Below are 27,819 nucleotides of genomic sequence, written 5' to 3' on the forward strand. Positions count from 1 at the left end.
TCCAAGATTCTTTACTGCATTTAAATCAAATGTTTTAACTTCTTCCCCCAGACCATTCTGTAATCATAATCTGTATTCATCCACATTTCAAGCCCTCTAGAATAAAAAATTCCAACAGTTGATTTATATGTAAAACATGTTAGTGTTATTTTGCTTTACATAAACTTATAAGGATTTTTTATTTAAAGGATTTTAAAAATATAACACATAGTCAATATAAACATGTATTGGGAATTATAAACCATTCTTTCTTCCAAGCACTGGATGAGATACTTTAAAAAACCAGTATCTTACCAACACCCATTAAAATAGGCTAAAATGAAAAAGAAACCGTTGTTAACGAGGTTACTAATCCCCCAACTTTCAATACTGAGTTCCTTCATCATCCACGTGCAATCCAGAGATGACACATAGCAGGGTGGTAAAATTATTCTGGAAAATGACAACTGTACTTAGACAAAATAAGTTAATTCTATATAGTTGTCCATTAAAAGTTTTATGTGGCTATGATTCCACTTGAGCTAAAAATTGGCTTTTAACTGTTTCCAAATCAGCACTAGCAGAGGAGAGAAGTAAATAAAGCCAATGGCACTCCCTTCAGAGGCTCAAAATGGTTAAATTTTGATGCAGATTTAACCTTAGCGAGTTTCAGTCAGTCCATTTAGATGATCCTGTAGGTTCATACAAATACACTGAACCGTTGGTTTAACTTCTCTTCCTTCCTCAAAGTTTATGATAAAGAGACTCATCCCTGTATTGGGAGTAACTGACATAACTTCGGATCTGCGCAGAGTGGCTGGTAAGGAACACTGAAGGTCAGTCAGAAAATAATCAAACAGACTTCTCATGTAAGCACCGTGACTCACAACTAAGACACTGGCTGCCAATCCTGGAACACCACTGTCTGAATTAACTTCAGAGCTGCGATTTTTTCCTAAAGGAAATATCTCTGCCAAAGAAGTTTCCAGACAGTTGCCTGGAGATCCTTGGGAAAACTGTTCTTTTTGATCTGCTTCTTTCAGGATTAGCTGACAAAGAAATTCAAAAAAGTCTATTCCACGCATTTTCACCTACAAGAAAAGAAATAAAAGTCAAAATAAAGTGCCATTAACGACTTCCTTAAAATGTTAACACAGAACATAACTGACTGGATTTTTTTCTAATATTGAATGCCAAGTACTACACAAGCAGAAGAACCTCAATCTACATTTCTATTCCTTCAATCAGTAGTTTCAGGGACATCTATATGTATATAAGTACCCACCATATTTCTGGAGCTATGAAAGCACCATGCAGACCAAGATGAAGAAGATACAATTCCCAATTCCTGACTTCAAAGCACTCACGGTCTAGTCAGGGAAATCTACAAGCCAACAGAAACTCATACAACAGTGCTAACAGGGAGCTGTCTCTGGCACTTCAGTGCCCCTGGAACAGCAGCAACAAATTCTTCCCTTACTAAAGTAAAATATTTTCAAGAAAATTAAGATAAAGATTAAGGAGGTGGTGGTGGGTTAGGGGGAATCACCAATAATGCAATTCAAAGCAGAACACTGAAGAAATGCAAGCACAAGGATGCCATCGTGAACAGAGCCGAGGAGGCAGCAGAGGCTTGAAGACTTCATGTTTTGAGTTATTTCACCTCGAGTGACTTGCCGATCACCCTCTTTGAACTCCACTCCCACCACTAAACCACTGCTTCATATTCAAAGGTCTTTTTTAGAAGTACCATCCAATAACACCTTTCCTTAAGTCCATTATCAGTAATGACAAAGGCAACTGAAGAATAAATAATATTTTAAATGGAAAAGAGTAATTTGCTAAGTATATAGATAATTTAAAAAGGAAAAGAGAATGAACCAAGCAACTTTCAAACTGCTTAGCTAAAATTCCAAAACATCTAATTTATGAGTCTTAATTCAACCATTCTGACAGCAGCAGACCATTCTGACAGTGCCACATACCTGGTCCAGCGTCTCTCCTCCGGGCGGTGTAAACACAGGGCACTCCTCCCTGGCTGCTTTGGCCATGGCCCTCATCTCACTTAGCGCTCTGCCTTCTACAACCCCGTATTTCTGAAATAGTCCAATAGATAACAGTTTCTCAAAGGAGACTGCAATATGACAATTAAGTTTATGTTTATGGCAAATTTAGAACATTCATCTCACGAATAAGCTAAACCTCCTCCACTTAATTTATTGTATCTCCTCTGAACTGATAATGAGAACGTACTCAGTAGAGGGCCATGAACCTTAGAAAATGTAATTGAAATATTGAGTTGTACGCTATGTCCAAATGGGTTATTTTAAAATAACTTGCTAAGCAATCTTAAGTAGATGGTGGGAATTTATTGAACACATAAATACAGAGATTTGCACAGATTGTAGGACTAGAGACTAACATGCAAAAAGTACCAACTCAGCCACCTCCCATCCACACATACTATCCCATTTGATCCCAGTGACAGCACTATGAAATAGCTAAATAAATATATCACCATAGTTATAAGGAAGTTGAGTTTTAAGACATTAACATGAGAGATCTATTTCTTTTTTTTTCCTTTTTTTTTTTGAGACGGAGTCTCGCTCTGTCACCCAGGCTGGAGTGCTGTGGCACAATCTCAGCTCATTGCAACCTCCGCCTCCCGGGTTCAAATGATTCTCCTGCCTCAGCCTCCTGAGTAGCTGGGACTACAGGCACGTGCCACCACACCCAGCTAATTTTTTGTGTTTTTAGTAAAGACGGCGTTTTACCATGTTAGCCAGGATGGTCTCAATCTCCTGAACTCAAGTGATCTGCCCACCTTAGCCTCCCAAAGTGCTGAGATTACAGGCCACCATGCCAGCCACATGGCACCATTCTTAAGCTATTAAATTGGGAAATCACAGAGTCTAATAATACCAATTGTTGGTGTAAAAAAACAAAACTTTCGGCCAGGCACGGTGGCTCAAGCCTGTAATCCCAGCACTTTGGGAGGCCGAGACGGGCGGATCACGAGGTCAGGAGATCGAGACCATCCTGGCTAACACGGTGAAACCCCGTCTCTACTAAAACATACAAAAATCTAGCCGGGCGAGGTGGCGGGCGCCTGTAGTCCCAGCTACTCGGGAGGCTGAGGGAGGAGAATGGTGTAAACCCGGGAGGCGGAGCTTGCAGTGAGCTGAGATCCGGCCACTGCACTCCAGCCTGGGCAACAGAGCAAGACTCCGTCTCAAAAAAAAAAAAAAACAAAACTTTCTCCTACGTCATTCATGAGACTATAAATTGGGACAGGTTTTCTGGAAAGCAACTTGGCAATATGTATATAAAAGCCTTAAAAAAAGTACACACTCACTGATGTCCATTTCTAGAAATATATAGGTCCACAATGAATTAACTACAAAGATGTTTATTTTAACATTATTTACATCAGTGGGAATCTAGTGAAAACCTAGCTGTCCATCAGCAGTAGCTAGGTTACATAAATTACGCAATATCCATATTTTTCACCTTTACTTTAAACTCTTCTATACTGTGTTCAGTTCTTATGAGTGTACCTTCTTTTATACCTTAAGATGCTTATCTTGTTTGATTTTAATAATAAGATGCCACATATGAGGGCAGGTAACAGTGACTGTCATATGGTAGGTTCTGAAATATTTTCACTGATTCAAAATCCCTGGCAGAAATGCATTTAACTTTTAGCCAAGTGACAAACTGCGGTGGCTTACTGATAATTCATGGTGAAGAACAATATGTAAATAAGTTACTTACCCTTTCCCGAAGTCTTGAATCATACTTTACCGTCATATCTTTGCAAACTTTGCTTTTCTCCAAAATTCCATGCATGGTCTGAAAATCAAGACGATTGTTCCTTTTTTTAATAAAAATAATCACCATTCTGGTGGAAACACTGAAAGAATCTATGTCATCTTAGTGAATAAAAAAGAACTAGAGCCAGGCACGATGGCTCATGCCTGTAATCCCAGCAGTTTTGGAGGTCAAGGTGGGTGGGTCATGAGGTCAGGAGATCGAGACCATCCTGGCCAACATGGTGAAACCCTCTCTCTACTAAAAATACAAAAAATTAGCCGGATGTGGTGGCTCGCGCCTGTAGTCCCAACTACTCGGGAGGCTGAGGCGGGAGAATCGCTTGAACTCGGGAGGCTGAGGTTGCAGTGAGCCGAGATCATGCTACTGCACTCCAGCCTGGGCGACAGAACGAGAACCCATCTCAAAAAAAAAAAGAAATTAGAAATGATTTTCCTTCGCAAAAGTTGCCTCTCTCTGTACTGTGCATCCGTGTCTCTTCATTCCTGATTTTGATATTCTCTTCGAACCTATCTTCTAGTTCAGAAGTTAGCACAATCCAGACCATCGTCTGCTTTTGCAAATCAAGTATTTTACTGGGACGCAGCCACAGCATTCATTTATGCATGGTCGATGGCTGCTTTCTTGCTATAACCGCAGACTTGAACAGGTGTAACAAGACTGTATAGACTATAAACCCTAAAAAAATTACTATCTGGCTCTTTGCAGACAACGTTTACTAATCCATGTTCTAGCTCCTTAATTTGCCATTCACATGTGTCTAAATAATTGTTAAACCCATCCATTGCGCCTTAATTCCAATTGTATTTTCAGTTCTAGAATTTGCATTTGGCTCTTTTTTACAGTTTATTTTTTATAGTTCTCTGCTGAAATTCTACATCTTGCACCTATACAAAAATAGAGTTATTTTAAAGCTCGTGTCTGATAACTCCATCAGGTAAGTCATGTGGCTGTTTCTGTTGTCTTTAGCTCATTTTTATTCGCATTTCCTTCTCTCACTGTATGTCTAGCGATTTTTGATTGCAAAGTGACCCTGTATTTGCAAAACTGTAGAAGTAATTTAGGTCCATGATCTGCCTTTTTTACAAACACATTTCCCGACAAATCAGGCATCCTCAGCATACTGTTTTACATGTATTGCCAATATTCCCTTGCATTTTCCTATACCTTTACCAATTTCTTTGTTCATTATTGTTTTCTGAAACTCAGATCTCCCTTCTAGAATTATTTTCCTTCTTTTTCATTTTTCCTTTCAAAGTTACTTCAGGATCTCTTTGTCTGAAATGTCGTTTCACCTACACAGCAGAAAAAAATCTTGCTGGGTATAAAGCTCTAGGTTAATCCTTATTATTTCTCAGCACAATAAAGAAATCATCAATATGAACAAATTTGCTGAAAGCCTAACTAATGGTCTTTAATGGATGATTTTTTTCCTCCTTATTCTTTGGAGTCTTGCAATTTTGCTATAATTAATGTAGATATGGGTTTCTTTTTTATTTATCCTGGTTGGGATTTGGTGCACTTCTTGGATCTGTCTTTCAACAATTCTGTAAAATTGTCAATATTCTATAACCTCTGAATATCGCCTCTTCCTCCCCATTCCCCATTCTCTCTGCTATCTCCTTCCGAACGACAGCAGAACTTCTCTTTATGCTCTTCGTGTCTTCTAAACTCTCATATTTCATTTACTTTTTAAAGGGACTGTTTTTTTCAGACAGGGTCTCACTCTGTCACCCAGACTGGAGTGAAGTGGCACAGTCATGATTCACTACAGCCTCAACTCCCTGGGCTCAAGTGATCCTCCCACCCCAGCCTCCCAAGCAGCTGGGACTACAGGCAAGTGCCACCACACGCAGCTAACTTTTTTAGTTTTTGTAGAGATGAGGTCTCTGTGTTGCCCAGGCTGGTCTCAAACTCCTGAGCTAAAGTGATCTTCCCGCTTTGGCCTCCCAAAGTGCTGAGATTTCAGGTGCCAGCCGCTGTGCCCAGCTAAACTCTCACATTTTACATCTATCACGTCGTGCTATGTTTAGGTTATCACATATTTATCTGTAAGTTAATGATCACTTTAGCTGTGTATGATCTATAATTTAGTACTTCCACTGAGGTTTCCATTTTTTGGCTTTTTTCTGTTTTTAATCTTTAATTTTTGTGGGTATACAGTAAATGTATGTATTTATGGGGCATATGAGACTTGGATACAGGCATGCAATGCATGATAATCACATCCCGGTCACCAGGGTGTACATCCCCATAAGCATTTATCCTTTCTGTTACAAACAATCCGGTTATACCCTTTTAGTTATTTTCAAATGTGCAATTAAATTATTACTGACTATAGCCGCCCTGTTGTGTTATTAAATACTAGGTCTTATTCATTCTTTCTTTTTGTACCCATTAACCATCCCCACTTCCCCAACACCTCACCCTACTACCTTTCCCAGACTCTGGTCACCATCCTTCTACTCCCGATCTCCATGAGTTCAACTGTTTTAATTTTTTGCTCCAACAAATAAGTGAGAAATGGCAACTTTGTCTTTCTGTGCCTGGCTTACTTCACTTAATATAATGACCTCCAATTCCATCCACGTTGTTGCAAATGACAGGATCTCACTCTTTTGGGGTTGAAAAGTGCTTTATTGCGTGTGTGTGTACGTTTCCTTTTTTCATTCATCTGCTGATGGACATTTGGGTTATTTCCAAATCTTGGCTACTGTAAAAAGTGCTGCAATAAACATGGGAGTGCAGGTATCTCTTCAATATCCTGATTTCCTTTCTTTGGGAACATACCTAGCAGCGGGACTTCTGGATCACATGGTAACTCTGTTTGTAGTTTTTTGAGGAACTTCCTTCCAAACAGTTCTTCACAGTGGTTGTACTGATTCCCATTCCCACCAACAGTGTACAAGGGTTCCCTTTTCTCCACAACCTTGCCTGCACGTGTTATTGCCTGTCTTTTTGATAAAAGTCATTTTAACTGGGGTAAAATGATATCTCATTGTAGTTTGGATTGCATTTCTCTGATTACCAATGATGTTGAGCACCTTTTCATATGTCTCTTTGTCATTTGTATGTCTTCTTTTGAGAAACATCTATTCAGACATTTTGCCCATTTTTAATTGGATTATTACATTTTTTTCCTATAAAGTTGTTTGAGCCCCATATATACTCTAGCTATTAAACCCTTGTGAGATGGGTAGTTTGCAAATATTTTCTCCCATTCTGTGGGTTGTCTCTTCAGTTTGTTGATTCCTTTGCTGCACCAAAGCTTTTAAACTTGATGTGATCCCATTTGTCCATTTTTGCTTTGGTTGCCTGTGCTTGCACGGTATTGCTCAAGAAATCTCTGGCCAGAACAATGTTCTTGAGAGTTTCCCCAATGTTTTCTTGTAGTAGTTTCATAGTTTAAGGTCTTAGTTAAGTCTTCAATCCATTTTTATTTGATATTTATATATGGAGAAAGACAGGGGTCTAGTTTCATTCTTCTGTGTATGGATATCCAGTTTTCCAAGCACTATTTATTGAAGAGACTCTCCTAATCTATCTTCTTGGCATCTTGGTCAAAAATGAATTTGCTGCAGATGTATGGATTTGTTTCTGGGTTCTCTACTCTGGTCCGCTGGCTCTGTGTCTGTTTTTATGTAAGTACCATGCTATTCTGGTTTCTATAGCTCTTTGTATACTTTGAAGTCTGGTAATGTGATTCTTCCAGTTTTGTTGTTTTTGCTAAGGATGGCTTTGCCTATTCTGGGTCTTTTGTAGTTCCACATAAATTTGAGGATGCTGTTTTCTACTTCTGTGAAGAATGTCATTGGTATTTTGATGGAAATTGCATTGAATCTGTGGATTGCTTTGGGTAGTATGAACACTTTAACAATATTGACTCTTCTAATCCATGAACACAGAATCTCTTTCCATTTTCTTGTTGTCCTCTTCAACTTCTTTCATCAGTGTCTGACCGTTTTCCTTGTGGGGCTCTTTCGTTTCTTTGGTCAAGTTAATTCCTGAGTATTTAATTTTATTTGTGGCTACTGTAAATGAGATTACTTCTTAATTTCTTTTTCAGATTATTCATTGTTGGCATATTCAAATGCTACTGATTTTTGCACATTGTTTTGTATCCTGCAACTTTGCCAAACGTATCAGTTCTAATTGTTTTTCGGTGGAGTTTTCAGGTTTTTCCAAATATAAGATCATGTCATCTGCAAACAAGGATAATTTGATTTCTTCCTTTCCAATTTAAACGTTCATTATTTCTTTCTCTTGTCTGATTGCTCTAGCTAATACTTCCAGTACTATGTTGAATAACAGTGGTGAAAATGGGCCTCCTTGTCTTCTTCTAGATCTTAGAGGAAAGGCTTTCAGTTTCTCCTCCCTCACTCACTATGATACAAGCTGTGGGTCTACTGCATATGGCTTTTATTGTGTTGAGGCTTTTATTGTATTGTTTTATATTGTTACTTCTCTACCTAGGTTGTTTTTGGGTTTTCGTCATGAAGGGATGTTAAATTTCATCAAATGCTTTTTCAGCCTCAATTGAAATGATCATATGGTTTCTGTCCTTTATTCTGCTGATATAATGTATCACATTGATTCATTTGTTTATGTTGAACCATCCTTGCATCCCTGAGAGTAATCCCACTTGGTCAGGAAGAATGATCTTTCTAACGGTATTGTTGAATTTGGTTTGCTAGTATTTTGTTAAGGATTTTTGCATCAATCTTCATCAGGAATAGTGACCTGTAGTTTTCTTCTTTTAATGTGTCTTTGTCTGGTTTTGGTATCAGGATACTACTGGCCTCACAGAATAAGTTTGGAAGTATTCCCTCCTCCTTTATTTTATGGAATAGTTTGAGTAGGATTGGTATTAGTACTTTAGATGTTTGGTAGAATTCAGCAGTGAAGCCATCAGGTCCCAGACTCTTCTTTACCAGGAGACTTTCATAATGGCTTCAATCTTGTTACTTGTTATTATCCTGCTTAGGCTTTGGATTTCTTCCTGGTTCAATATTGGTAGGATGCATGTGTCCAGGAATGTGTGCATTTCCTCTAGACTTTCCAATTTTTTGGCATATAGTTGCTGGTAGTAGCCCTTAATGCTCCTTTGAATTTCTGAGATACTGGTTGTAATGTCTCCTTTTACATCTGATATTATCTATTTGGATCTTTGTTTTTTAGTTAAGTCTACCTAAAGGTCTGTCCATTTTATCTTCAAAATACCAATTTATCATTTCACTGATCTTTTGGAGTTTTCATTTCAATTTCAATTATTTGTACTCTGATCATTATTATTTTTCTTCTCACAATTGTGGGTTTGGTTTACTCTTGCTTTTCCAGTTCTCTCTCTTTTTTTTTTTTTTTTTTTTTTTTAAGACAAGGTTTTGCTTTGTTGCCCAGGCTGGAGTGCAGTGGCACAGTCTCAGCTCACTGCAACCTCTGCCTCCCAGGTTCAAGCAACTCTCATGCCGCAGCCTCCTGAGTAGCTGGGATTACAGGCGCCGCCACCACGCTGAGCTGATTTGTTATTTCAGTGGAGACAGAGTTTCGCCATGTTGCCCAGGCTGGTCTTAAACTCCTGAGCTCAGGCAATCCTCCCCTCTCGGCCTCCCAAAGTGGCTTTTCTAGTTCTTTTTTTTTTTTTTAATTTTTTTTTTTTTTTTTCTTTTTTTTTTTTAATTATACTTTAAGTTCTAGGGTACATGTGCATAACGTGCAGGTTTGTTACATATATATACTTGTGCCATGTTGGTGTGCTGGCTTTTCTAGTTCTTTAAGATGCATTGTTAGATGTTTATTTGGAGTTTTTCTTCTTTTGATGTAGGCACTTATAGCTATAAACTTCCCTCATGTCTTTGCTGTATCCCACGGGTTTTGGTGTGTTGTGTTTCAATGATCATTTGTTTCAAGAAATGTTTCAATTTAAGGAGATTCGTGTACATATTTCTAGAGTTATTTCTCTATCCACCTCTTTCTTCCAGTACTCTGCCCCACAAATTTTAGTTATGCAAAAATTAACCTCCCCCAATTCCAAGTTTTGTCTCCTTAACTCACTGAGACCTCTAAGCTCTACTTGGCTTCGCCTACCAGAGTCTGGAAATTGCTTCAGCCAGAAAACCAGGACACTCCTAGGGCTCACCTTCTTTGTTCCACTTCATTCAGGCATCATAGGCCCACAGTGCCCAAAGTCTAATGTCTGAAAACAGTGGTTTCACATATTTTGTCACATTTTCTAATTGTTTATGGGGGAGATGAAATTCCAACAACAGTTCACTCACAGTTGGTCACAAAACTCTCCTTCCATTGAGGTTTTAGAAGTAGACTGCATTCATTTTGATTTTACTTTTTTTTTTTTTTATTTTCAAGACAGAGTCTTGCTCTGTAGCCCAAGCTGGAGTGCAATGGCACAATCTTGGCTCACTGCAACCTCTGCCTCCTGGGTTCAAGCGATTCTCCTGCCTCAGTCTCCCGAGGAGCTGGGATTAAGGTGCACGCCACCACATCCGGTTAATTTTTGTATTTGTAGTAGAGACAGGGTTTCACCATGTTGGCCAGGCTGGTCTTGAACTCCTGACCTCAAGTGATCCACCCGCCTCAGCCTCCCAAAGTGCAGAGATTACAGGCATGAGCCACCGTGCCCAACTGGTTTTTCATTTTTATAGTAATCTGCTCCCTGAAGATATTTCTAACAAGTCTTTTATTGCTTTACAGTGACATAGTGGTTTCTTACTCTATCTGGTAATCATAATACCTGATGTCACGGTGGGTTAATTTCTCCTGTCATTTCTCCCTGCTCTCTCTCATAATAGCTTATTTACATTCTTGTTAGACATTTTTTTCTAGGCTAATTTAAAAATTAATTTTTTAAAAAAGTACAAAATAAAATTAAAATAAATAAGTTCTGTTGAGGAAAGTCATGTCTGCGTGGGGTTTAATTCCCTATAGACTCTGGTAGCAGATTTTTCAAGATTACACAATTGTTGAGACTTCTGGCACATCAGCCTAGACCTTGACTCTAAACTCACCTGTTGCTGAGCGTGGTGGTTCATGCCTGTAATCTCAGCACTTTGGGAGGCTAAGGCAGGTGGATCACCTGAGGTTAGAAGTTTGAGACCAGCAACATGGTAAAACGCCATCTCTACTAAAATTACAAAAATCAGCCAGGTGTGGTGGCACACACCTGTAATCCCAGCTATTTGGGAGGCTGAGGCATGAGAATCACTTGAAACCGGGAGATGGAGGTTGCAGTGAACAGACTGTACCACTGCACTCTAGCCTGGGCATAGAGTGAGGCTCTGTCTCAAAACAAATAAATAAATAAATTTACCTGCTTTGTCCTCATGAGATCACTGGAGAAAGCATGAGTAAACTTCACATTATTCAGAAATATACCAGCAGCTGCTGCTTGTCTAAATCCAGTTTCTGAAAGAGGTACATCTACTCCTTGTCCTGTGATATATTAAGAAGAGGAACAATAACATCAAAAACTACATATAAGAGATGTATAAATCACATGTAGAAAATATAGGCTGCATTTATCTATATTTTAATGAAAGTTTTTTTTAAGGACTTTTCCACGTAACTTTTCAGGGAGTTATTAGCAAGTAAAAATAAGTTGTAAGTCTATAAAGGCTCAAGTATTCAATTATTTTCCAAAAGAATGCTTGCCTAATGGGAATCAGGTGATGATGAGATACAAATGTCTTAGCTCTTCCCTCTTTTATGTTTGCCCATCTCTTCAATAATTGGTTCTGATCTTACAGGTAATGTGTTGGGACGGTAGGACCATCATCTAAAAGTTTTTTCCTTCTTCATACCCATCATCCAAATGCTCAGTATTATAATGGTATTACTTCTCCTCTTTCCTTCCTCCCTCCCTTTCTTTTCCTTTTTCATTTAAAAAATGCTTTGAAACCTCTATTTCCAGGATAACAGTTGACTGGACACTCTGAAGGGACCTCCTACTACAAAAGATCTAAATGGTGTGTGTATGTGTGTGTCTGTGTGTGTGGGTGTGTGTGTCTGTGTGGAGTGTGTGTGTGTCTGTGTGTCTGTGTGTCTGTGTGTGTGTGGGTGTGTGGGTGTCTGTGTGTGTGTGTGTCTGTGTGTATGTGTGTCTGTGTGTGTGTGTGTCTGTGTGTGTGTGTTTGTGTGTGTGTGTGTGTGTGTGTGTGTGTGTGTGCTGCATTGCTGGGCCCACAGAACATATAAAAAATCTCCAAGGGACAAAGCAAAGCAACCCCAAAACCCTGAGCTGAACTGTGAATACCGACATGAAAAAAATGAAGGTGGTGGGCTATCAGGACAGGCTGGTGGGGCTGGGGGAGGAGGCCTGCTGGAGGGGACAGCAAGCGGGAGGACTAAACACAAAATTCTTGGGAGCAAGGGCTCCTGTAAGGAGACTTAATGTGCGGCCTCAGGCCTGTGGTAAAATAAAATACAAATCCTTTTCACAGCAAATCATTCTCAAAAGAGGCTAAAAGGTTTTCCACTAATTTAGAACAAGTAATTGTTTAGCCAAAGATTCAACACACAAGAAAATAATCTATCATAAACCAAAGCCACCCATCAAGACTTCAGATGCTGAAATCAGCAAATATGGACTTTACAATGACTATGAATAAAACATAAAGACAGAATCACAAAAATAAGCAATTAACAGTAAGCATCAAAAATAAGCAGTTTTCTAAAATCTCCAAATACATCTTTTAATAATAAAAATCAGAATTGCCAGGGGCTGGAGGGGGCCCCTCAATGGATAAACAGAGACTCGGATGAAAGGAGGTTTAATGAACTCAAAGACAGGGCAGAAGGTATTGCCCAGTACACAGCACAGATACAAGGAGATAGAACATAGCTCAGCTATATCAAGAGTTCCAAAGGAAAGAATGAGAATTCCTAATGATGCACTGTCTTAGCTGCTATAACAAAGTATCACAGACTGGGTGGCTTATTAACAACAGATATTTATTTCTCACGGTTCTGGAGGCTGGAAGTTTGAGATGAGCGTACCATCATGGTTGGGTTCTGGTGAGGGCCCTCTCCACGTTACAGGCTGCTGACTTCTCCTTCAGTGCTCCCATGGCACAAAGCGGAAAGAGCTCTCTGGTGTCTCTCGTATAAATTCCATTCATGAGGGCTGCACTCTTGTGACCTAACTACCGCCCAAAGACGCCACCTCCTAATGTCATCATACTAGGAGTTATGATTTCAACATGTAACTTTTGGGAAGGAAAACATTCAGTCTATAACATGCATCTAATTGGAACGCTAAAAGAATAGAAAAAAAATGGCTGGGCGTGGTGGCTCAGGCCTGCAATCCCAACACGTTGGGAGGCCGAGGTGGGTGGATCACTCAAGGTCAAGAGTTTGAAACCAGCCTGGCCAACATGGCGAAATCCTGTCTCTACTAAAAATACAAAATTAGCTGGGCATGGTGGAGCACACCTGTAATCCCAGCTACTTGGGAGGCTGAGACAGGAAAATCGCTTGAGCCCAGGAGGCGAAGGTTACAGTCAGCCTAGATCACACCACAGCACTCCAGCCTGGGCAACAAGAGTGAAATTCCGTATCAAAAAAAAAAAAAAAGAATAGAAAAAATGAAGGGGAGGAGGAATATGAAAAGAAAATAGTTGAGAATTTCACAGAATAAGAAAACAGATGAAAATCAAGCAGGATAAATTAAAAAAAAAAAAAATCCTCCTAGATACATTATGAGAAACTGAAGAATACCAAAATTGAAGAGTTTAAAGGAAGTTACAGAGAAAGACCTATTTCCTACCATGGAATACCATTTAGCTGACAGAAACCTCTCACCAGGAAAAATGGAACCAAAAACTGCAGAATGCTATCTTCCAAGGGCTGAGAGAATCACCAGTTCGAAGTGTGTACTGACTGAAGCCACTGCGTTTACCACCAGCTGCTCTCTATACACTAGAGGACTTTTCAAAGAATGTACCTCAGAAATGGTCTGAGATGAAAACAAATGAGGAGCAGAGAAACTTGCAAATATATTCATAAATTTAAATGCCATCTAAACAAATGAAGATAATAATGTCTACCTCAAGCAATTAAAAAAAGACAGGACTAAGCTACTAGACAAGTGATTTGTATTTTTTGGAAGAGGCGATATTAATATTATACTTTATTAGGTACTGTCAGAGTGAATGTGTCCCCCTAAAATTCAAATGTTGACATCCTAACCCTCAATGTGATGGTATCAGGAGGCAGGCCTTTGGGAGGTAATTAGATCCTAGGATGGAGCCCTCATGAACAGGATTAGTGTCCTTAGAAGTGCTCTCGTTCTCTCTCTCTGCCATGTGAGGATATTAACCAGAGGACAGCAGTCTGCAAACCAGGAATCAGGCCCTCCACAGACACGGGATCTGCTGGCACCCTGATCTTGGAATTCCCAGTCTCTAGAACTATGTACTGTTCAAGCCACTGGGTCCATGATACTCTGTTACAGCAGCCCTGGCTAAGACAGGTGTGAGGGTTAAAATTTTAAGATAACCATGAAAAGAATGGAAATGGTACATCAATTCAAAGGTAGTGGGGAAAGTAAGAGAGTGCTGAACAGGAAAAAACCAAGCACTTAAGAAGTAAAAGCAGGTAAGATAAAAAAGAAAGACTAGAAAAAGAAGGGGGAAAACAACAACAAAGAAAAAAAATCAAAACACATCAGTGACCAGAATAAAGGCAAACAGCCACTACTGCCAGTCAAAAGACAAATTCTAGGCCAGGCGTGGTGGCTCACGTCTGTAATTCCAACACTTTGGGAGGCCAAGGCAGGTGGATCACCTGAGGTCAGGAGTTCGAGACCTGCCTGGCCAACATGGTAAAACCCCGTCTCTACTAAAAATACGAAAATTAGGTCAGGTGTGGTGGCTCACACCTGTAATCCCAGCACTTTGGGAGGCCGAGGTGGGTGGATCACGAGATCAGAAGTTCAAGACCAGCCTGACCAACGTGGTGAAACTCCGTCTCTACTAAAAACACAAAAATTAGCCGGGCCTGGTGGCACACACCTGTAATCCCAGCTACTCGGGAGGCTGAGACAGGAGAATCACTTGAACCCGGGAGGCGGAGGTTGCAGGAGCCGAGATCACGCCATTGCACTCCAGCCTGGGTGACAGAGTGAGACTCCATCTCAAAATAAATAAATAAACAAACAAACAAACAAACAAGTAACCAGGTGTGGCGGAGAGCACCTGTAATCCCAGCTACTCAGGAGGCTGGGGCAGCAGAATTGCTCGAAGCCGGGAGGCAGAGGCTGCAGTGAGCCGAGATCGCACTACTGAAGCCCACCCTGGGCGACAGAGCAAGACTCTGTCTCAAAAAAAAAAAAAAAAAAAAGAAAGACAAATTATATATATCTTTAAAAGAGCCAAAATGTAGCTACATACTATTTATGAGGTAACACTTAAACATGAGTACACACAAAGGGTGAAAGGAGTGAGATGGAAAAATACATACCACTGAAATTCCATCTCCAAAACAGCTCAAGTAGCTATATTACTATCAGAAAAGTAAGACTTTATGACTAAAGTCTCACTAAGAATTTGGGGACCACTATAAAAAAAATCAATGATCCCATTTACTCAGATGTAATCATTTAAACTTGTATAAGCCTAATAAAATAACCTCAATCTGTACAAAAGCAGAACATAGAAACCAAAAATGGATAGAATTTCAACTATTAAAGGGCAAACTGGCCACCGCAGCAGGGAATTAAAAATACTGCACTCATAAATTGATATTTAGGACATGCAGGCAAACTAGTGCATTTATAAAGTTAATAAAGTGTGTAAGATTTGAAAAACAGAATCAAGAAGGCTATTTGATATATAACTCCAGTCCCAACAATGAGGGATTATAGATTTTTCTGAAGCATACAATGGAAGAATTATAAAAACTGACCATAATTAACACATTTCAAAGACGTATCATCAAATAAACCATACTGACAGAACACAAAAGCATTTACAATGGAGTCACTCAATGGGAATTTAAAATACTTAGTGCTGAATGCTTACCACATTACCACGTGCCAAAACTATGGGCATGCAAACAAAAACAGTACTTAGAAATATATAAGCCTTGAGGCCGGGTGCAGAGGCCGGGTGCAGCGGCTCACACCTGTAATCTCAGCACTCTGGGACACCGAGGTGGGCAGATCACCTGAGGTCAGGAGTTCAAGACCAGCCTGTTCAACATGGTGAAACCCCATCTCTACCAAAAATAGAAAAATTAGCTGGGCATGGTGACATGCGCCTGTAATCCCAGCTACTCAGGAGGCTGAGGCATGAGAAATTGCTTGAACCCGAGAGGCAGAGGGTACAGTGAGCTGAGATCGTGCCACCGCACTCCAGCTTGAGCGGCAGAGTGAGACCCTGCCTCAAAAAAAAAAAAAAAAGAATATGTGAGCCTTGAATGCTTACACACAAAAGGCTGTAACTTAAAGAACTAAAGCATCCAACTGACAAGGTCAGGAAAAGAACACAAAACAAACCTAAAACAAGTGTGAACACAAAAACTTTCCAGACGTTCCACTGTCAATGTCTTAGGAAATAAGAGAAATGAGCAATACTAAAAGCCAGGTGGTAAGAGGCTTCAGTTCAAAGGATAACCCGGGTGGGGCATATTTTGTCTGAAAACAAAGGTTCCCTTGAGAATCAGACCAGTTAGTGTCCATAAGAGGGAGTCAGGCTCATGAAATATGAAAATCAGCTTCTGTAAACCCCAGAAGTCCCTAACCAAAAAAATAAAACTAAATGCTTTTATAATCACAGCGCAGAAACAGCATGTCTAGCCAAAAGTTCACCCAAGATATTCTTAAAAAGCCAGACTAGCTGGATCACAGGGCAAATAAAAGATCTGAGTCCAAATTAACAGAAAAAGGGAGAAAGAATCTCTTCAGAATAAAGTAACAACCACATATGAAAATAGTTCTTTTTTTAAACCTTTATTACTACCAAAACTAAAATAACTATCTTAGCAGAAAAAATACCATTAACACCGGTCAGTAAGCTTCATGCTTCCAAATATAGAATAATTTCAAATCCAGACAGTTATATTTTAAGACACCCAGACCCAATATAATGAATCAGCTGACAGAGTCACTTTGAAGCTATACATGAAGAATAACTTGGAGAGCTGTACTTCACACCCAGTTCACTTGAGAGATTTATTCCTCCTGGTTACTAACAGTCCTGATCATATTTCTGATCGTATTTCTGTGGTTATGATGCTTTGATTCTGTAATCCCAATTCACAATGGAGTGCTGCCCCCAGTCTACTCCATCCCACCAAATCTGCTTAACTCACACATCTTATTAACAGGAGGGTGAGAGCTACAATAACAATCGGATTATACCAACCTTGAATTATCTTCTCCTTGTTAAATCTTGTTTCTCCACTAAAATAGAAAGAGAAGGAGAACCTCATTAGCCATATTATACTATTTTTGAGAGGAGGAAAAAAAAATGAGCAATGAAGTGTGATTATACTAATAAAGACATCATATGAAACTTGTAACATGCTTCATAATCCAACCCGTAAAAACAATTTATTCTAAACTAATATTTGCAATCATCTTCTTTAATGAAGAGCTAAGAACTTCAAACTGCTCCAAACTAAAACATACAGATCAGGAACCAATCTTAAGTGGATTGCAAATGGAAAATCCTACTAAAAAATATAATGCAAATACCATTTTAGCCAAATAATGCTGTTAAAAGAAATACATTGATCAAAACTACTCTCACTGGCAGCAGGACCAAAAACGTGAGAGTTAGTCTCTTCATCGCTGGACTGAATGAGCAAGTGAAAGAGAATCTGAATGGAATGCAAGAGAAGTCCACAAACCTTCAGAATCCCCAGCCTTCTCTTAGTTCCTAGGCCTTCAGCAGTTATTTTTTGTAGTACTGACAACTATCTTGCAGATCAACTGCACACTGAACTGAGGTTTGAGTACTATCCTTTTAAAAACTAAAATATCAAAACAAATCAAAGCAATCTGAAGCAACCAGCAGGGTAAAAGAACTGGAAACTTGGTCACAAAATAACTAGGGTTACTGAGGCTGGCGGCGGGGAAAAGGGCCGGAAGTGCCTGGGCAAGACTGGACAGACAGTAGAACAGGTTAACAATAAACGCACTTGTCAAATACATGAAAAGTAGAATCGAGAATTCAGTTGAGATTTCTTTGAGCGCTACTTAAATGTTTGCTGACCCAACCTAGCACTAGAATTGCTGGGCCATAAGGCATGCAAATACCCGGCTTTATTAGGTAATGCCAAAGTGTCATAGCAAGTTACACCACCCTGTAGTGCGGTATACCACCCTCAACAAGACTCAGTGATGTAAGCTTTCTTCAATCTGTGCCAGTCTGGTACCTGAACAATTCATCCCACTTTAATTTTAATTTGCATTTCCTTGATTTCAATGGAAAATCATCCTTCCAATGTTTTTAAGTGAAGTACTAGTTTATAATTAAAATGTCACAAAGGATTGATTTACTCAGATGTAGAAAAAAGATCTACCAGACCTGGAAGTCAGAATCATAAACTCAGGCCTTGGCCTGGAATTTTGCTGCCTCTTTACAAAGACAGCTGTGTGCCAGCCTCCGCCAAGATGCAGACTGCTGGCTTTGGCCAATACGAATGTTCTTTAAGACCCAACACAAGACCGGGTTCTTTTAGGTGGTCTCCCTCCCCAGTACCATTCCCCATCTACCTACTCTATTTAATACCACACTCTATGCTCCCACTGTCCCCTGGCACTACCGACATAAATTTTCATCTGTGTGCTAATTGACTTTGTAGCTGTGTGTCTATCCTGGCTCCAGTTCCTTAAAGGCACAAGCAGGGACTGCATACCCTCAACATGCCCAGGGTCTGCAGAAAATCCTGGGAAATGACAGAACTTCATGAATGTACTTTTGCCTAGAGAGGGTCATCTGGAAATATCTATCAAAATGACAAATCTGTTTACCCTTTTATCCAATAACCCAATTACTGGGAATAACTGAATTCACTTATATTTAAAAGATCATTCGCGGCCAGGTGTGGTGGCTCACGCCTGTAATCCCAGTACTTTGGGAGGCCAAGGTGAGTATGGATCACTTGAGGTCAGGAGTTCGAGACCAGCCTGGCCAACATGGTGAAACCCCGTCTCCACTAAAAACACAAATATTAGCCAGGTGTGGTGGTGGGCGCCTGTAATCCCAGCTACTTGGGAGACTGAGGCATGAGAATTGCTTAAGCTCGGGAGGCAGAGGTTGCAGTGAGCTGCGATCACACCACTGCACTCCAGTATGGGTGACAGAGCGAGACCCTATCTCACACACACAAAAAATCATTAGCTACAGTATTATTTCTAGTAGCAACAGATTATAAACAACCCAAATGTCGGTTAACAAGGAAATTAGTTTCCTTAACTATGGCCAGAATAACCATTACTTATATTAACAAATAAACAGTGACATATCTACCTAATGGAATCCTATGTAAATGTGTCCTTTAAAGAGAGAGATTATATGTAGATATGGAATGCTCACCAAGATATATGATTAAGTAGAAAAAGCAAGGTATAGAATAATATAAAAAGCAAGCTACCTTTTTAGAAAGGAGGGAAATAAACATCTGGATATGCACAAAGAAACAATGAAAGGATAAACATGAAACTAATAAACATGGTCACCTATTGGTTGGGGGGAGAACAGGAAGACTAGGGAGAATTGTTTTGATTTCTAAATATGCAGATGTGTTAGCTTAAAAAAAAAAATGTATGCTAAAGAAATACAATTACACAGAATTGGGCAGGTGTGGTGGCTCATGCCTGTAATCCCAGCACTTTGGGAGGCCGAGGTGGGCAGATCACGAGGTGAGGAGTTCAAGACCTGCCTGGCCAATATGGTGAAACTCCGTCTCTACTAAAAGTACAAAAATTAGCCAGGCATGGTGGTGCACGCCTGTAGTCCCAGCTACTCAGGAGGCTGAGGCAGAAGAATCGCTTGAACCCAGGAGGCGGAGGTTGCAGTGAGCCAAAATCATGCCACTGCACTCCAGCCTAGGCGACAGAGCAAGACTCTGTCTCCAAAAAAAAAAAAAAAAAAAAAAAATTACACAGAACTATTTATACCTTGGTAAAAACCAACTGCACTGATTTGCCATTATCATTGTTGTTAAAATTAATAAAAGATTTCCTAGGCCAGGTGCAGTGGCTCACGCCTATAAACCCAGCACTTTGGGAGGCCGAGGAGGGTGGATCACCTGAGGTCAGGAGTTCAAGACCATCCTAGCCAACATGGTGGAACCCTGTGTCTACTAAAAATACAAAAATTAGCCAGGCGTGGTGGCAGGCACCTGTAATCCCAGCTACTCGGGAGACTGAGGCAGAAGAATCACTTGAACCCGGGAGGCGGAGGTTGCGGTGAGCCAGATCGTGCCATTGCACTCCAGCCTGGGCAACAAAAGCGAGACTTCAACTCAAAAAAACAACAATAACAAAAAAAAACGATTTCCTACACTCCAAAAGTCATTCAGAATCTTAAAAAATGGGCATGAAAGAGGATATTAACCTCTACCACTCAGATGGATAAAGCAGAAGCATTCAGAGCAAACATGGGGAACCTGTCATTTTTAATCTAGAAAACAGTTACCATGTATTGGATTCACTTCCTGTCTCAGCCTCAAAATATTGCTGAGACCAAGAATAAAATATCTGTTATTTAAACACAAATAACATCCTCGTTAGACAGCGGCTTGTAGCCCTTAAATTAAACCTGGCCTAAAACTGCCTCCATGCCTAGGGAGCTGTCACCTAACTTAATATGTAAACAAACTACAACATAATTTGAGAGTATATTCCTGTAATAAGAACCAAGTCTCAGCCAATCATGGCAGCTGAGCTTTCAGCCAATTATAGGCTGCAAACTGCTCAGATATGTCCCAATAAGGCAAAGTGGAGCTATAACCAATCAGGCTACTTCTATATGTCACATCCTTTCTTTCTTTTTTTTTTTTTTCCTGATGGGGTCTCACTATGCAGCCCAGGCTGGAGTGCAGTGGTGTGATCTTGGCTCACTGCAATCTCCAACTCCAGGGTTCAAGTGATTCTCCTGCCTCAGCCTCCCAAATAGCTGGGATTACAGGCAAGTGCCACCACGTCCAGCTAGTTTTTGTATGTTTAGTAGAGACACGGTTTCACCATGTTGGCCAGGCTGGTCTCGAACTCCAGACCTAAGGTGATCCTCCTGCCTTGACCTCCCAAAGTGCTGGGTTTATAGGTGTGAGCCACCACGCCTGGCCATGTCACTTCCCTTCTCTGTCTATAAATATTGCCTGCCTATGTCACTGGGTTTAGCACTCTGAAGCTTTACTTGTTTAGGTGCTGACTGATCTATGAATCATTTCTTTGCTCAAATAAACAAAGTCTAATTTGTGTGAATTGTGTGAAGTTTTTCTTTTTCTTTTCTTTTTTTTTTTTTTTTTTTCTGAGACAGATTCTCACTCTGTCCCCCTGGCTGGAGTGCAGTGGCGCGATCTTGGCTCACTGCAAGCTCCGCCTCCCGGGTTCACGCCATTCTCCTGCCTCAGCCTCCGGAGTAGCTGGGACTACAGGCGCCTGCCACTGCGCCCGGCTAATTTTTTGTATTTTTAGTAGAGACGGGGTTTCACCGTGGTCTCGATCTTCTGACGCTGTGATCCGCCCACCTCGGCCTCCCAAAGTGCTGGGATTACAGGCGTGAGCCACCGCGCCCTGCCAAAGTTTTTCTTTTAACATAGCTAATACAATTTCCAGCCAAAGCCAAAGACACACCCTCATTTTGAAATCAGGGGTGAGAAGAAATTTAATAATCTGCCAACCAAGAAATCATGCAAGAGCCACCAAAAAACTCAGTATTTACAAATCACAGAAATTTGGCAGAGATGATTACCTTTTGTATACTTGCTCAAAAGACTAACTCAGCATTTTTATTTAATCAAAGTAGATAATAAAAGATTCAAATTAAAACAAAGGGGCCGGGCGCGGTGGCTCAAGCCTGTAATCCCAGCACTTTGGGAGGCCGAGACGGGTGGATCACGAGGTCACGAGATCGAGACCATCCTGGCTAACACGGTGAAACCCCGTCTCTACTAAAAAAAACAAAAAGCTAGCCGGGCGAGGTGGCGGGTGCCTGTAGTCCCAGCTACTCAGGAGGCTGAGGCAGGAGAATGGCGTGAACCCGGGAGGCGGAGCTTGCAGTGAGCTGAGATCCAGCCACTGTACTCCAGCCCGGGCGACAGAGCGAGACTCCGTCTCAAAACAAAAAAAACAAAAAAAACAAAGGTTTATATTGTCAAAATGTCACTTTCTAAAAAATGGAATCCCAGAAATTTGATAGTTTCATAAAAGTACTGCCCCACCATCTAACGATTTTCAGTGAAAGCAGCATAACCACTGCGATATAATGAAGGCTTCGTTTAGCCGTATATCAACAGAGGCTGCTGCAGACTCAATAGTATTAACACTCACAGCATTCGGTTTAGTTCTACTTGGCATTTCTGCGTTCAAATCACTTTATAAATATTAAAGAGTAGGAATCCAAAAATAGATTTTTTCCAAAAGCTTTCATAAATATTTAATTTTACAGCTTTTATCAGCTTTATTGAGAGGTTTATATAAATCCTTGAAGTAACTGTTTAATTAGTATGCTTGGGGAATGGGAAGGGAAAGTTGATGGCTAAAACAGTTTTATTAATAATCTATTTCCCTTAACCAAGTCTGACGTGCGATAGCAGCAAAGAAGGTGAACGAAGCTGAAAGGTCAGAGGGATATATTTTGAAGGAGTCAGGAATAACACCACTCATTTTCAAAATCTGCAGTGTGGTCCATTTCCAAAACAGAAACCTGACTCTGCAGGAATCCAAGTGCTTATGCCAAGATGTTAAGTCTTAGGATCAGCCATTTATAGGACCTACAAATATACATCATTCATTTTGTAGGTTATCTCACAGTTTTTACATAAAAGATACTTTATCTTCTTAGTCTGGATTTATACTCTGCCGCATTTCTTCAAAAATGAGCATATAGAAAGCTCAATTTCCCTTAATTCCTTTTAAGGAATTCAAATTCAACACACAATACTCAGCTTGCTACAAAGGAGGGGCAAATCATGGGAAATCAGTGTAAATTTGGGTCAAGTTTTCAAAATAGATGTTCTTTAGCGTAAATGATTATGTAAACCCTCACCCGATATCACGAATACAGCTTAGTCCTAATTCCTTTACACTAATAAATTAATTTGCAAATATAGAAGATTTCAAGAGCTAGTAACACAAGACTTTTGGCTGTCCTTTTTTTTTTTTTGAGACGGAGTTTCACTCGTTTCCCAGGCTGGAGTGCAATGGCGCAATCTGGGCTCACTGCAACCTCCGCCTCCCGGGTTCAAGAGATTCTCCTGCCTCAGCCTTCCGAGGGGCTGGGATTTACAGGCGCCCGCCACCACGATCGTATTTTTAGTACAGACGGGGTTTCACCACGTTGGCCAGGCTGGTCTTCAACTCCTGGCCTCAGGTGATCCATCCGCCTCGGCCTCCCAAAGCGCTGGGATTACAGGACTTTTGGCTGTCCTTGATCTTTATAAAGTATCTGTACAAAGTACCTTTATAATTTTACAAAGCATTAAAATTTTATAAAAGTATTAGCTTTATAAAAGTACTAAATTACAGATTACCTACTAGTATTTTGCTTGCTTTATTAATATACAGAACGATTATTAGCCTTACACAAAAAGTAACTGCCAACAAAGATACAGTAAGAAAACCAAATGAGTCTTGCTGTCAATAACTTGACCAATTCAGCCAGGTGCGGTGGCTCACGCCTGTAATCCCAACACTTTGGGAGGCCGAGGCGGGCGGATAACCTGAGATCGGGAGTTCGAGACCAGTCTGACCAACATGGAGAAACCCCAACTCTACCAAAAGTAAAAAGTAGCCGGGCATGGTGGCGCACGCCTGTAATCCCAGCTACTCGGGAGGCTGAGGCAGGAGAACGGCTTGAACCCAGGAGGCGGAGGTTGTGGCGAGCCGAGATCTTGCCATTGCACTCCAACCTGTGTAACAAGAGTGAAACTCCGTCTCAAAAAAAAAAAAAAAAGCAAAAACAAAAAAACTTTACTAATTCATTTTTAAATCATTAAAAGTAAATTAAATTTAGTTTGCCAAAAAATATTAAAGTTTTAAGAGCTGCCTAAAAATGGAAGTGAACTTTTCTGAGGCTCCGGCAAGATGGCAGAGGTAGAGCAGAAGCTGACCTTCCGCAAATTCACCTACCGGGGCGTGGACTCTGACCAGTATCCGGACACGTCTTACCAGCAGCTGATGCAACTGTACAGTGCGTGCCAGCGGCGGAAGCTGAATCCCGGCCTGCAGCGGAAACAGCACTCGCCACCGAAGCGCCTGCGCAAGGCCAAGAAGCCGGAAGTGGTGAAGAGTCATCTGCGGGACGTGATCATCCTGCCCGAGATGGTGGGCAGCATGGTGGGCGTCTACAACGGCAAGACCTTCAACCAGGTGGTGATCAAGCCAGAGATGATCAGCCACTACCTGGGCGAGTTCTCCATCACCTACGAGCCGGTGAAGCACTGCCGGCCGGGCCTCGGGGGCACCCACTCCTCCCGCTTCATCCCCCTCAAGTAGTGGCTCAGCTAATAAAGGCACACATCTCTTCCCCCCAACCAAAAAAAAAAAAAAAAAAAAAAGGAAGTGAAATGGATGGTTTTGCCTGGGACTAACTGCAAACACCTACAAATAACATTTCAAGGAACCAGACACTTCAATAGTGCTGGATAGTTGGTAATGCCAACTACACGTGTTGGAGTTTTCAACAATGCTGTGCCATAAGATCATGAGAAGTTATAGTCTGACAATGATGATAGACTTAAATTCTGGAACCTTGGGCAGTCTATTCCATAAATGATACACACTGGTACTTCCATGTCAAAGTATGAAGAAAGATAAACCACATACAGGAACAGCACAAGATTCCTAATGGGTTCTGTTGAACTTAAATTGCTTTAAAGATTTTTTTGCATTATCTGAAGAGGTAAGTCCAATAAAATTCTCTAACTCTTCAAAAAGTCACTACATTTAACTATGGTGATAATGAGTCAAATTTAAAATCATTTCTTTTCCTGAAAGAATCACCAGGTTTTGGTTTTGAGAACTCTGAAGGCAAGAAGAGGGATGGTCCAGACAGGAAAGCATTGGACCAGCCCTATCAATTATTTCAACACTCTCACTCCATCTTCCTACATATAAAACAGAACAAAATATTGTCATAACTCCACACAATTATATTAAGAGAATAAAAAGTAGCCTCAAAAATGGCTGGTGATGTTCAAGTAAGCTACAAATACCAGGTTTTAACACATTAAGTAGGAAACAAAAGACGGTGAGTGGTCAAGTTGCTTTGGTTAAACTCCTACTTCCTCAACTTGCCATGTGACTTTAAGCAAGTTACAAGGCGTCTCTGTCTCAGCTGCCTCACGTGAAAAACGAGGATATCAGTCCATAACTCACTAAGCTGTCAGATTTTAATTACAACAGTGTCTGGCAAATAATCATTTATTAAGACTTATTTTTTAAATGATTCCTATGAGGGCCTCCAGAATCAAACCCTTTTTAAGCAGCAGGAAGGGAATAAAATCCACATTTGTATGACTGTTGTCTATTAGGAATCTAAATAGGAATCATCTTACTTTTTAGGGGTTGCCTTAACCCAAATATTCTACAACTTCTGAGTTTTCTTTTTTTTTTTTTTTTTCTTTTTGAGACAGGGTCTCACTGTGTCACCTAGGCTGGGGTGCAGTGGCCCAATCACAGCTCACTATAGCCCTGACTTCCCAGGCTCACGTGATCCAAGTGATCTTTCTGCCTCAGTCTCCCTATTAGCTGGGTTCACAGGCATACACCACCACACTCAGCTTTTTTTTTTTTTTTTTTGGTAGAGAAGAGGTTTCACCATGTTGCCCAGGCTGGTCTTGAACCCCTGTGCTCAAGGGATCCACCCACTTCCGCCTCCCAACCTGCTAGGATTACAGGGGTGAACCACCTTGATGGTCTTGAGTTTCAATTATAAATATGACACTGGGCTGGCTGGGTCAGACGTCTAGAAAGTGCTCTAACATGGAAGAAAGGGTGATCAGGCCTCTAGTTCCTGTTCTGCTACCAGTTAGCTGTATGACCTTTAGTAAGTTAAGAATTCTCCCAAGGCATTCTACACAACCGAAAGGGGTGGGAGAAGAGACAGGGAGGAACTAGATTTCTAAGGTAGGCATTAAAATCCTGCTAATCCCAAACGGACAATTTTAGAGGATTCTTAAGATTATCTTTCTTATAAAGGAAGGACAGGCCAGAAAAGATAGCAGTTCAAGTCAACTGACAAAGTTAAATCATATTAATGGCCCTTGTGAGCTCCATGAATGCAGAAATGGTATGTTATTTATCTGTATGATCCAGTCTACTGGCACATAGTACCCACACAAAATGCTGGTGTGCTAAACTATACGTTCGTATTTGGGAATAAACTCCACTTTTATTGGAGCTGTCTTTATAGAAGTTATTTCTCAGATATATTTCTTCCCCTGTTGCATCATACACTTTACCTGTCCCCCATTTAATTCTCACATTAAAATAGTGAGATAGGCACTATCATCTGCATATCAGGAAACTTAAGTCCAGGCTACCTGGCTCTTAGCTGGAGAACAGATTCCAACCGAGGTCTACCTTGCCTGAAAAATCTGTGCTCTTAGCAGGGCGCGGGGGCTCACGCCTGTAATCCCAACACTTTGCGAGGCGGAGATGGGCGGATCACTTAAGGTCAGGATTTCGAGACCTGCCTGGCCAACATGGTGAAACCCCGTCTCTACTAAAAATACAAAAATTAGCCGGGCATGGTGGCGCATGCCTGTAATCCCACCTACTAGGGAGGCTGAGGCAGGAGAATCGCTTGAACCCGGGAGGCAGGAGATTGAGGTGAGCAGAGATAGCGCCGCTGCACTCCAGCCTGGGTGACAGACAGAGCGAGGCTCCATCTCACACACACAAAAAGAAAAATCTATGCTCTTAACTACCCTGATTTTCATCTCATCTCCCGTTAACACTTGGCAAATACATGTTGATAAGAAAAGAAACATAAAGACCTATCAGCATTCAGCTCCGTGTAATGTTATGATAATAAAAAACATTTACTTGGGATGATACGGTCTGCTGAGATCAGAGTTGTGACCCTCTTTTCTCTCCCAGATCTGTAACCTCTGGGGAAAGGAAAGAAGTCTCATATATGTGCCTGGGGGGCTGACTGTCTGGGGAAAAGAGAGGGAACCTCAGAAACAGAGAGGAGAGCCGAAGGCAGCCGGCATCAAAAACATCAGCCACGGACGAGCAATTCTGCAAACTCTTTGCAATCTGCCGGGGAGCAAAAACGATGCCCAGACAAGTCTGTGGACATGTCTGGCACCGTTTTGGGTGCAGCCACCAAGTGCCTTCGAACCCCGATCCCTTGCTCTCCGGGTCTCGCTTTATCTGAAACACGGGAGAAGCTATCTAAGACCTGCCGTCCTCCCTCGGGGCTGCTGGGGTGAGGCGAGGGGCGACACGAGACGGCCCCAGGGCAAGCGCCCCGGAAAAAGCGCTTCCAAGCCAGCCCTCCCCGGGCGGAGCGAGCAGGGAGGGGAGAGGGTGGCAGACCCGTGTTCCCTTCACCCGCTCCAATACACTCAAGGAAGAGAGAAAGGCACCCTGCCACAGCCATACTCACTGCCGGACAACAGTCAGAGCGAAGCGAGCCATGTTCCCGGAGCTGCAACCCGTCAGTGGCCCCGCGCCGCTCCGCGCCGCCCCTGCACTGCGGGCCACCTCCCCCACACCACTTCCGCCAAGCCGCCGGCCGGCTCCGCCGCCATAGGCCCAGGCGGCCTCGCACGTCATCCCCGCAGGCCACTCAGGGCCGGGCGAGGCCGACGGGG

General features: G+C 41.3%; 2 protein-coding genes across 2 annotated transcripts; one reads left to right on the forward strand and one right to left on the reverse strand.

Moving 5' to 3' along the window:
* Nucleotides 1–122: 122 nt before the first annotated feature.
* Nucleotides 123–27,819, reverse strand: TIGAR (TP53 induced glycolysis regulatory phosphatase). Its single transcript, XM_033223163.1, has 6 exons — nucleotides 27,612–27,819; nucleotides 17,187–17,224; nucleotides 11,135–11,256; nucleotides 3,754–3,831; nucleotides 1,965–2,075; nucleotides 123–1,070 (listed from the first exon to the last, which is right to left on the reverse strand). Exons 1-6 carry the CDS (start codon nucleotides 27,779–27,781, stop codon nucleotides 639–641), a joined length of 951 nt encoding a protein of 316 aa, XP_033079054.1. The 5' UTR covers nucleotides 27,782–27,819; the 3' UTR covers nucleotides 123–638.
* LOC117090676 (40S ribosomal protein S15-like) lies at nucleotides 24,080–24,561 on the forward strand. Its single transcript, XM_033223164.1, has one exon. The coding sequence runs from the start codon at nucleotides 24,080–24,082 to the stop codon at nucleotides 24,488–24,490; it is 411 nt and encodes a 136-aa protein (XP_033079055.1). The 3' UTR covers nucleotides 24,491–24,561.

Source organism: Trachypithecus francoisi, unplaced genomic scaffold (assembly GCF_009764315.1).
Source record: "Trachypithecus francoisi isolate TF-2019V2 unplaced genomic scaffold, Tfra_2.0 Lachesis_group11, whole genome shotgun sequence".
NCBI classification, from domain to species: domain Eukaryota; kingdom Metazoa; phylum Chordata; class Mammalia; order Primates; family Cercopithecidae; genus Trachypithecus; species Trachypithecus francoisi.

What these genes read in the sequence shown, in the direction of transcription:
- LOC117090676 (XM_033223164.1), top strand. Translation starts at nt 24,080, where the DNA reads ATGGCAGAGGTAGAGCAGAAGCTGACCTTCCGCAAATTCACCTACCGG.
- TIGAR (XM_033223163.1), bottom strand. Translation starts at nt 27,781, where the DNA reads ATGACGTGCGAGGCCGCCTGGGCCTATGGCGGCGGAGCCGGCCGGCGG. An exon ending in ATTCAAGACTTCGGGAAAGG is followed by an intron (nt 2,076 to 3,753) that starts GTAAGTAACTTA and finishes GGACTATTTCAG; the next exon opens with AAATACGGGGTTGTAGAAGG. An exon ending in GAGGAGAGACGCTGGACCAG is followed by an intron (nt 1,071 to 1,964) that starts GTATGTGGCACT and finishes CTTTTCTTGTAG; the next exon opens with GTGAAAATGCGTGGAATAGA.